Source organism: Puma concolor, chromosome A3, assembly GCF_028749965.1.
Source record: "Puma concolor isolate L17-30 chromosome A3, mPumCon1.1.hap2, whole genome shotgun sequence".
Classification (NCBI taxonomy): Eukaryota; Metazoa; Chordata; class Mammalia; order Carnivora; family Felidae; genus Puma; species Puma concolor.
The window spans coordinates 55268379-55280391 of NC_141669.1; the positions used below are offsets into that span (position 1 = coordinate 55268379).

The following is a 12013-nucleotide window of genomic DNA, read 5'->3' on the forward strand; positions in this document are numbered from 1 at the left end:
GTGCCTGGGTGGCGCAGTCGGTTGGGCGTCCGACTTCAGCCAGGTCACGATCTCGCGGTCTGTGAGTTCGAGCCCCGCATCAGGCTCTGGGCTGATGGCTCGGAGCCTGGAGCCTGTTTCCGATTCTGTGTCTCCCTCTCTCTCTGCCCCTCCCCCGTTCATGCTCTGTCTCTCGCTGTCCCAAAAATAAATAAAAACTTTGAAAAAAAAAATTTAAAAATTTTCTGAATATTCAAAGTCTTCCTGAGACCGGAAAAAGATGGAAAGCTCTCCAATTCCTTTAATAAGGTTAAGTTTACTTTGATTCTAAAAGTGGATAAGGGCAGGCAAAATACCAGCAAACCCAAACTCACAGTAAATAAAAGATATGAGCTACCTATATGAGAAGCATATTTTTGGTAAGTGCCTTTTAACATATCCATGGGAGTATAAGTGCAAACTTAAATATATTATGCTATAATTTCAGAAGTGGTGCAAAGGATGCATTATCCCTGAAGAAATGGAACTAAATAAAATACAAAGCAGTTTTCTACAGCTTTCTCTTGAAATTATCATAAACATTAAAGAAAGATTAATGTGTACACCCAAAAAAAAAGTTCCTCTCATTTTCAATTTTTTTTTTTTTTTTTAATTTGGGAAGCCTTGTTTTTCTTTTCTTTCCTTCTTTTTTTTTTTTTTTTTTTACAAAATGAGATGTGGAAAAGCTATTGTAGTATTTTACAGCTTTTTTCCAACTACACTCATAATTTCATAGGAGGAAAAACAATCACAGCTCAGGAATTTTATTGCACAAGAGAAAAAACACAGTCACCTAAAGATGGATATTTTAAGGATTAATACCAAATGGCAAAAAAATATATTCTTCTGCAATTTATTTTTTTTTTCAACGTTTATTTATTTTTGGGACAGAGAGAGACAGAGCATGAACAGGGGAGGGGCAGAGAGAGAGGGAGACACAGAATCGGAAACAGGCTCCAGGCTCTGAGCCATCAGCCCAGAGCCTGACGCGGGGCTCGAACTCACGGACCGCAAGATCGTGACCTGGCTGAAGTCGGACGCTTAACCGACTGCGCCACCCAGGCGCCCCTCTTCTGCAATTTATATGTACTTTTAGAACTACTCCCTCAGTCATCCAAGAACCAAAAAGAGTACGATTTTATTAAAATGAAATAAAAGCATTGACAGCTATGAATTTACCCAGAGGACATATCTAACTACTGGTGATATAGTCATTTACAGAGAACACTGTCGTTTTGCCTTTATAATACATTTTCTCCCTGCTGATACCAGACTGGAGATTAAATTTAAATGACTCACAAATAAGCTAACATCATCTCCTATGAGCTAACATTATCTCCTCATGCACTATTTCCAAGAACTGCTGAGAGCTAGAGTCTTTTTTAAAAGGAAATATTAGAGGGGGGAAAAGAAAGACAAATTCATCCAATTTAAAAGTACAAATTAGTAATTGCACTAATTGCATTCATCCATCATTGTCAAAGTTATGTTTCTATTTGATTGGATTTCTAATTTGAAGGAAAGTAGAAAAAATTTAATCACTTAAACATAATTTGGAGTAGATAGCATACAGAAAGGATCATAATAAAACATTTGTTATAATTCATTTACACAATTTTACAAAAAACTTTTAAACCATGGCTTCTCTTTCAAAATTATATTTCAGTTGTACATATAACCTGCTTTAATAGATCAATTTGTGACTGACTACAGAACAGAAGGTAAATTATATTTAGCACATGTTAAGATTAAATGAATGAATTAGAAGTTACTTGTCTATCTCTTTATTTTCAAGACCTTAACATTTCTATTAACAACTATGGTCAGTTTAGAATTTCTCTAAATTTCCCTAAATCACACCTTGATGGTGCAGCTACATTAAGCAGGTGAATAAACAAATACACCTATTTCAAGGAGATAGGCATTTTGTTGCAACTACATTAACATAAACAAGGAATCAAGCATTATATAAAGCAAAGGACCTATATGTATATCACCAAGTCTAAGAAGCAACTTTCCTTCAAATGGTATGGTGTAAATAATTCTCAGAATAAAATTCAAAACCCAATTAAATACTATTCTAAAAAATAAAATTCGAGTACTAGAGTTGTACATTTCCTTAAAAATAAATACATTTTTTTCATGTCCTTTCATGTTTAGTAGTTTGGCATTACAAAAGTAGCTGCATCACATTGTACTATTATTCACTACACCTTTTTCATGTCATAAGTGTTCAATAATAATTTTTAAAGACATAATTCATGTTAGATATGTGTGGATCCACCACCCAGTTTCAGAAAAAGAATATTAACTTTTTAAAAAAAATTGTTTTAATGTTTATTTATTTTTGAGAGAGACAGAGACAGAATGCAAGTGGGTAAGGGGCAGAGAGAGAGGGAAACACAGAAGCAGAAGCAGACTCCAGGCTCTGAGCTGTCAGCACAGAGCCCAACGCAGGGCTCGAACTCGTGAGCTGTGAGGTCATGACTTGAGCTGAGGTTGGATGCTCAACTGACTGAGCCACCCAGGCGCTCCAAGAATATTAACTTTTGATGTCCCTTTTGAGTCATTCCCTATCCCATTCTCTTCTTAGTTCACTCAAAGGTAATTATTATACTGACTGTTGTATCTATCACTTCCCTAATGTTCTTTATTATTTTGGCACTCAAGTTGATGATCATGAATATACTGTTTATTTTTGTAGAATTTTTAATCTTATATAAATGAAACTATACTGTATATATTCTTTCAATGTTGCTTTTATCAATGTCATGCTCCTGATTCTAATCTGTATTTTTCATGCTTTCACTGTAATTTATCCTCACTGTTGTAGTTTATTTCATTAAATGAATATATCACAATATATTTATCAATTCCATTGTTGATAGAAATTTATGTTGTGTCTAGTTTCTTGCTATTACATAAATAACTTTGCTTTTCAGGTTCTTGTACACATCTATGCATGTATGAGATCTAGCTTGTAGGAAATGCACCCCTTCATCTTTAGGAAATTAACGTCAAGTTATTTTTCAAAGTGGCTACAACATTTAAGCTCCCACCAAAAGTTTATAACTGTTCTACTTGTTTACATCCTCATCAATACTTGAAATTGTTAGACTTTTCATTTTTGTCAATCTGTTGGGTGTGCAATGGTATCTCACTGCAGTTTCCTTACATTTCTCTGCTTAATAACAATGCTGAGCACTTTTCTCATGTTTACTAAACAGTCAGGTTTCCAATTCTATAATGTGCCACTCAAGTAAGTCTTTAGCCCATACTTTGATTGGATTGTTTATATTTTCTCATTGATTGAAGGCATTTGCTATATATTTTGGATATCATTCCTTTGTCAACTACTTGTGTCTTAAATAACTTTTCCCTGCTATGTTTTTCATTTTCATTATAGTGTTTTGATAAGCAAAGTTTCTTAATTTTAATGTAATTGGATTTTTTTAATCTTTCTTTTTATAGCTATTTTAAAACTTCCCTACTCTAATGTCACAAAGGTTTTTTCCTATATAATCTAACAGTTTTACCGTTTGACTTTCACACTTAAGCCACCTAAAACTGATTTGTGTGTATGGTTTGAGGCAGGGGGTTTAATTTTTTTCCCCTAAACAAATAACAAACTATTCCAGTACCATTTATTGATGAAAACTCCCCCTCTCCACTGATGGCAGTGCCAGCTCTGGCCCAAATCCAATTCCCACATACATAAGACTGGATCTAAGGGGGCTTTCAATTGTAAACTTCTACTCAACTGAAGGAACCAAATCATCTTGTGAAGAAAACTCACCAGTTAGTCTTACCTTCAAGAAATTTTTTAAAGAAGAGAATATCAAATGGCAAAGGAATCCTGACTTGGGAAATATAATGAAAAAAAAATAATAATAATGCATAGGGTTCAAAGAACCTGAGTTCTAATTCCCACTTAACAACTTGCCGACTTTGTACAATTAGGTATTCTCCAGAGGGCCCTGATATTCTAAATTGTCAAAAACAATGCTGCCAAGGAAAAGGTAAAAAAATATTTATCTTTCTCCCATGTATATAAGGTCATATTTACTAGAAAGTTCATAAATTATACTAATAATATTTAAAAGATAAATATGAACAAAAGTATAATTTTAAAAAACCTTATTGTACCAAATTTTAGTTTTATACCTATAATCTAATGAGGAATTTTTTTCTCTAGTTTCTAATTTTGTATCTATCACAGTTTGGTACTCAAAAGACACTTGTTGACTTCAAACAATTGTTTTACAGGAGTATAATCTAATTAAAGACCAAGTAAAGATGAAGAATGCTTTCTAAAAGATATCTTCTTTTAATGGAAAATTGCTCAACTCCCATGCAGAAATCTGACCCACTTCACAAAAGATAAAGTTTAACTTGGGGCACCTGGGTGGCTCAATCAGTTAAGCATCTGACTTCAGCTCAGATCTTATCTCTCAGTTCTTGAGTTCAAGCCCTGCATCAGGCTGTCTGCTTTCAACACAGAGCCTGCTTCAGATCCTTTATCCCCCACTCTCTATCTGCCCCTCCCTTGCTCACACACACTCTCTCTCTCTCTCTCTCTCTCTCTCTCTCTCTCAAACACAAAACAAATATTAAAAAAAGGGGCAGGAGGCACCTCAATGGCTCAGTCAGTTAAGCATCTGACTTTGGCTCAGGTCATGATCACATGGTTTGTGAGAACAACTGACAGCTTGTAGCCTGCTCAGGATTCTCTCTCTCCCTCTCTCCCAGCTCCTCCCTCACTCATACTCTCTCTTTCTCAAAATAAATAAACATTAAAAAAAAGAAATTCATAGGCATTTGTCAATCTCAATAGCTCAACATAGGATAATAAAAGTACTTTATGTGTAAAAGAAAGCACTAATGATACAAAAGGCAGTTGTACATATAAGATGAAAATACATATAAATTTTAAATGTTATAAATTTATTTTATATTGTTATATATTTTATTATATAATTTATTATATAATATATATTTATTTTTATATATAATATATGACTTATATAATTTCATGCCATATTACTTTTACTGCCACAGCATGCAGTCCAAAATAGATGGACTCTCATACACATTTTTTTAAAATTTTTTTTTTCAACGTTTTTTATTTATTTTTGGGACAGAGAGAGACAGAGCATGAACGGGCGAGGGGCAGAGAGAGAGGGAGACACAGAATCGGAAACAGGCTCCAGGCTCCGAGCCATCAGCCCAGAGCCCGACGCGGGGCTCGAACTCACGGACCGCGAGATCGTGACCTGGCTGAAGTCGGACGCTTAACCGACTGCGCCACCCAGGCGCCCCTACACATTTTTTATTCTCCTACACAACTCATTTTTCAAATGAAATATCAGAAACTGATATCTCTACAATATATCAGTACTTAACTATAAAGCAAGCTGTTAAAATTTTAGCCCTAAATAAGAACTTTCAAATTAAAATAGAACCCTAAAGAACAAGGTCTAAATTTTAGAAATATTCCACTGTACACACAGATATATAAAAATCTATTAAAATACAATGCTGTAACATTTATTTAAAGGTTATTTACTTATATTGAGAGAAAGAGAGAGAGAGAACAAGCAGGGGAGGGATAAAGAGAGAGGGAGAGGGCTTCAAGCTGCATTACAAAGCTGTAATCATCAAGACAGTGTGGTACTGGCACAAGAACAGACACTCAGATCAATGGAACAGAATACAGAACTCAGAAATGGACCCACAAACGTATGGCCAACTAATCTTTGACAAAGCAGAAAAGAATATCCAATGGAATAAAGACAGTCTGTTCAGCAAGTGGTGCTGGGAAAAGTGGACAGCGACATGCAGAAAAATGAACCTAGACCCCTTTCCTGCACCATACACAAAAACAAACTCAAAATGGATGAAAGACCTCAATGTAAGACAGGAAGCCATCAAAGTCCTTGAAGAGAAAGCAGGCAAAAACCTCTTTGACCTTGGCCACAGCAACTTCTTACTCAACATGTCTCTGGATGCAAGGGAAACAAAAGCAAAAATGAACTACTTGGACCTCATCAAAATAAAAAGCTTCTGTACAGTGAAAGAAACAATCAGCAAAACTAAAAGACAACTGACAAAATGGGAGAAGATATTTGCAAATGACATATCAGATAAAGGGTTAGTATCCAAAATCTATAAAGAACTTATCAAACTCAACACCCAAAAAACAAATAATCCAGTGAAGAAATGGGCAAAAGACATGAAGAGACAGTTCTCCAAAGAAGATATCCAGATGACCAACCGACACATGAAAAAATGCTCAACATCCGTCACCATCAGGGGAATACAAATCAAAACCGCAATGAAATACCACCTGACACCTGTCAGAATGGCTAACATTACAACTCAGGCAACAACAGATGTTGGTGAGGATGCGGAGAAAGAGGATCCCTTTTGCACTGCTGGTGGCAATGCAAGCTTGTGTAGCCACTCTGGAAAACAGAATGGAGGTTCCTCGAAAAACTAAAAATAGAACTACCCTACGACCCAGCAATTGCACTACTAGGCATTTATCCACGGGATACAGGTGTGCTGTTTCGAAGGGACACAAGCACCCCCATGTTTATAGCCATACTATCAACAATAGCCAAAGTATGGAAAGAGCCCAAATGTCCATCGATGGATGAATGGATAAAGAAAATGTGGCGTGTACATATATATATATGCCACATATGGCATATGTATATGTATATATACATACATACACATACAATGGAATATTACTTGGCAATCAAAAAGAATGAAATCTTGCCATTTGCAACTACACAGATGGAACCAGAGAGTATTATACTAAGTGAAATTAGTCAGAGAAAGACCAATATCATATGACTTCACTCATATGAGGACTTTAAGATACAAAACAGATGAACATAAGGGAAGGGAAGCAAAAATAATAAAAAAAACAGGGAGGGGGGACAAAAACATAAGAGACTCAAATATGGAGAACAGAGGGTTACTGAGGGGTTGTGGGAGGGGGATGGGCTAAACAGGAAGGGGCATTAAGGAATCTATTCCTGAAACCACTGTTGCACTACAGGCTAACTTGGATGTAAATTTAAAAAAATAAATAAAAATTAAAAGAGAGAGAGAGAGAGAGAGAGGAGAGAGAGAATCCCAAGCATTACAAACTGTCAGCCAGTCTCACAAACCGTGTGATCATGACCTGAGTCAAAATCAAGGAGTCAGATGCTTAACCAACTGAGTCATCCTGGCACCCCCAATCCTGTAACATTTAAGTAACTCTGGTCACTACCCCACTCCCCAAAAATAAACCATTACATAGTTACAGGCTTCCTTATAGGATCTTATTTGTAATATCCAGTTATGAACAAAATCCTAATTTATACATGAACTGGTGGTCATCTTTCACTAAAATGTAACTATGTAAATGTAGCACTGTCTTATGGGAAAAAAAATACTTTAAATAGTTTAGATTTTATCTCCCAATTATCCTCTGGAAATAAGAAGGATATATTCTGAAATTGATTCTCTATTTGCATAACCTTAGAAAATAAGCCCTCTAACCAGGAGCTGGAAAAAGGTGAGAGACAAAGAGTTAAAATGAGTCATGAATAGGGGCGCCTGGGTGGCTCAGCAGGTTGAGCGTCTAGCTTCGGCTCAGGTCATGATCTCCTGAGGTCCATGGGTTCAAGCCCTGCATTGGGCTCTGTGTTGACAGCTCGGAGCCTGGAGCCTGCTTCAGATTCTGTGTCTCCCTCTCTCTCTCCCCCCACCCTCACTCACACTCTGTCTCTCAAAAATGAATAAATGGTAAAAAAAATTTTTTTTTTTAAATGAGTCATGAATAACATATTTACCGGTTTGATTCGAAGCTGGCCACCAACCACCTCAAGAATTGCATGTCTTCTGGACACTCTCTTGTCTGTTATCTACAGGGGGGAAAAAATAAACATTTCTAATGCAGCTACCTCCATAAAAAAAAAAAAAAAAAAAACAGTAACAACAACAAAAACCCACAGCAATGTTTCTGATATTAGTAGGCTACATATCAAATACTTATTCAGCAACTGTATATTAAAATGATTGTCCTCATTGAACAGATAACAAAACAACTCAAGAGATTAAGGGACCTGCCCAAGATAACAGGAAGAAAATAGAAGAGCAGAGACTCAAGCTTGAGATCTAACACATCCCAAAATTTTCATGATGGCTTCCATTCAAGATAGACATTTAGTGGAGATTCTCATCAATAAAACTCATAAAATGGGAAAAAAACGTATACAATGTGTACTTATTAGGAAACTTCTCAAGTACAAGAAATATGTAGCATGTTATAATGACAAAGGTTTTAAAGAGCAGCAGTCTGGTAAATATAAAGGTGTGACAACCAGGTTTGGGGTCAGGCCCACCTGCACTGGAGCTCTGGGGCCATCAGCAGTAGTTAAGAGAACAGGAAGGTGGGAGGGGGAGTGGTGTAAACCAAATATTTACAGTAAGAGATTATCATTTATGTGTATGTGTGTGTGTGTGTATAATACAATACATACACGTTAATTTTAAAAGGTAAAATACATATATTTGCTTCCCCTTTTGAGTCAACATGCTTTAGTTACACACAAGCACTTCTGCATACCAAAGTTTAGAAATGGCTTGCACTTTAAATCTTGAAATTGCCAACTGAGTCTTCCCTGCAGAACTATAAACATGATGGTTAAGACTGCCTTTGTTATTTGTGGTTGATACATAATGAAAATGTTTCAAGCACCAACTTTACTTAACATCATAATTATGTGGCCCATCTTTTGATTACCTTAGTATCTGTATCACTTCAACTCTGATATTATCCATATCAGTACCAAAATTATCAGTAAAAACAGACTACAGCAATGCCCAGTTCAATTAAACTCTTTAGTTACGCAAAAACTTGCAAAAATGTCAAAGTGCCAGGAATCAGTAGTCATCTTTTTTAACCAGAGAGCAGTTTCACATATAAGACTATGACTATATAAAAGTAGTAACATCAAGCATCACAGTGGAATGAATTCCACATATGTGAATTTTTGATCGCTACAGTTGATTTTTAGAACATTTTCTAAAATGAAGTGTCTTAAAGGTAGCCCATTTAAAATATATACACTATTAAACTAATAATCTACCAGAGAGGGGAGAAGAAACTCGGAGGTTCCTGTATTCTTTCCCATAATGTGTCTTGTGGACATTATCAGGTGATAACGCACTTTACCATTATAAAAATGATTTATCATTTGCATAGAACTTTCCCTTAAATCTTAAGATTCACCACAATACTGTCATAGCTATTGTTCACATGTTATGAACTTGGGAATTGAAAGTCTAGAGAATTTAAGTAACTTGTGTAGGCCACTCCTCGAGTAGGTGGCCTACAAATCCATATTCATTAATAAAAATAAATATGTGAGAAAAAGAGTCATATATGACTCTACATCTGCATATAATCAGTCAGAAATAGTTTCAAGAAATGAAAATTACTCTGCGTCAGGGAGTAAGAAATTTCTAATTCTAACTTAGGTAGTAAGATCTCATTGTAAACTGCAATAATACAAATCGATTTTCTAACCGACTGAGTAACAGACTGCCAAATATAAAATCATGGCAAGCAATGATGGTTCCTGTAATAGTCTAGCTTGGGTTTCTTTATTTTTCAAACCATATATTTGCAGGAAGCAATAATGGACTTTTCCTATCCCAGTCTTTCTTTGAAGGAGGCTTTCCAGACCCCAGCATGAAAAAAATGTATAAAAGCATAACATGACCTCTAGTGGACACATGATTCCACAACAGTGTAATTACATGGCAAGCTGTGCATTTCTATAGTATACCAAAAAAAGTGGGGTTTTTTTTTTGTTTTTAAATGTTTATTTATTTATTTTGAGAGATGGGGGGTGGGAGAAGAAAGGGAGGAAGACAGAATCCCAGGCAGGCTCCGCGGTGTCAGTGCATAGCATGACACGTGGCTTGAACCTATCTATGAACCATGAGATCATGACCTGAGCCAAAATCAAGAGTCGGACCCTTAACCAGCTAAGCCACCCAGGCACTCCATGTATTATCTTAAGTCTTCACAAAACCTGAGGAGAAGACATTATTACCTTCATTTTGTAAGTGAGAAATATAAGTGCAGAGAGGCTAAGCAACTACTTATAGTTACGCAGCCAATAAGCAGCAGGACCAGGACTTGAACCCAAGGAATCTGATTCTAGGGACAGGACACTCTTGCTTTTAACACTGTATTGCCTCCCTCATTATCATTACATAAAATATTAATTTTTTAGATTATTTACCATCAGCTTAACTATCTAAACTAGAACATACCAAAGAACTGGAAATAAGGTAGAATGACTATTTAACAAGCAAGTAGACATTCTGAGAAAATCAAGCCCTAAATGAAATTCCAGAAGGTCTTGGGACACCTGGGTGGCTCAGTCGATTAAGCCTCTGACTTCGGCTCAGGTCACGATCTCACAGTTTGTGAGTTCAAGCCCCACATCAGGCTCTGTGCTGACAGATCACAGTCTGGAGCCTGCTTTGGATTCTGTGTCTCCCTCTCTCTGCCTCTCCCATGGTGACGTTCTGTCTCTCTTTCTCTCAAAAATAAAAAAAACAGTAAAAAATTAATTAAAAAAAAAAGAAATTCCAGAAGTTCTTCAGGTTTCCATTTATTCATTTATTCTAATGTCATACCCAAATCTAACAAGCTGTGTTATATGAATTTGCAATTCTCTATTCACAGCAAACAATAAAGTGGATAGGGCTCAACAGGCAGTGCATTAACACTGGGGGAAAATGATTGCTATTGGTCTGTAAGTAGAAAGAGAAAGGCTATGGAAAAGCAAAGAAACCCAAAGACTCAGAAAGAATGTACTGGCTAGAAGCTACAGAGAATAGGGACAAATGGCATAACATACTTCAAAAAGTACTACTTACACTTACCAGGGTCTACTTATTGATTACCCTATTTAAATGAAAATTTCATTTGACAGTCAGACATTTCACATCTTAAGAAAGCCATAAAAATAGTTAAAATAGAGGAATTCCCATTTCCTAGCAAATAACTGCAGTCACCTAAATATTAATCATACCATACAAAAAAATCAGAGATCAACAAATAGAACACATAAAACCACCTACATTCCACATGTAAAGCACAAGTAGGAGACAGAGATTACCACAAACTTTACATATAGGAGGGGAAAGAAACACCAAATGCAGGATCAAGCTTCAAGGCAAGTGATAACTGGGAGGAAGAGAAGAGAGGGAATGAGAACCTAGGGGTGGTGGGGCACAGATAATATCACTCTCAGAAATAGTCACGCCTTGAGTGGGAAATAAAACACATCTCACATCCAGCAGTTCAGTGGTCCAGCAAAACTGGAAACAATTTGGGCATCAATAGGAATAATGGTAACAATGGAATACAAACACTGAATACAAAAATAATCCATGAGTTCACAATGAACTCAAAAAAAGGGCCTGGGGCTAGGGCTGGGAGGAAAAGCCCTTCTTCATAAAAGAATCCCAGCTAATGAAGAAGAAATGATCGAACCAGAAAAATCACTATTTTGCAACTACAAATATAATAATTGACTCAGTAACAGACCAGTGGATGTTAACTTTCAGGTGAAAGCTTGATGAGAAAAAGAATATTCCTGAAGTCTCAAAGCATCATTGCACAGATTACTCACAAAGGGAACTGTGTCTTTTTTGGGGAAGTCTGATAGACACCACCTTTCCCAAGTGACCACCCAACATCGCCAACAACAGCACAAACTCCTAGCTGGGCCTTGTGATAAGCTGCTTCAATTTCACATCGAATATGTAATATTCTTGCCCAAAATGTTTAACCTGAATCCTATTATATAGAAACAATCAGACAATCAAAATTGTGGGCCTTCTTTAAAACAACTGGCCTGGACTCCTAAAAACATGAATGCCATGAAAGACAGAATAGTTCTAGATTAAAGAA

At 36.2% G+C, this 12013-nt stretch overlaps 1 protein-coding gene across 3 annotated transcripts in view; it reads right to left on the minus strand.

The window, feature by feature from the left end:
• The window catches only part of APLF (aprataxin and PNKP like factor), a 91536-nt gene that overhangs the window by 69206 nt on the left and 10317 nt on the right, over nucleotides 1-12013 (minus strand). For 2 of the 3 annotated variants that reach the window (XM_086700967.1, XM_025931855.2), the window contains exon 2: nucleotides 7869-7940. The exons of the other annotated variant lie outside the window; for it this stretch is intronic. In XM_086700967.1, the coding sequence (XP_086557093.1) occupies nucleotides 7869-7940 (72 nt within the window). The remainder of the gene's footprint in view (nucleotides 1-7868; nucleotides 7941-12013) is intronic. 3 annotated transcript variants of the gene reach the window in all.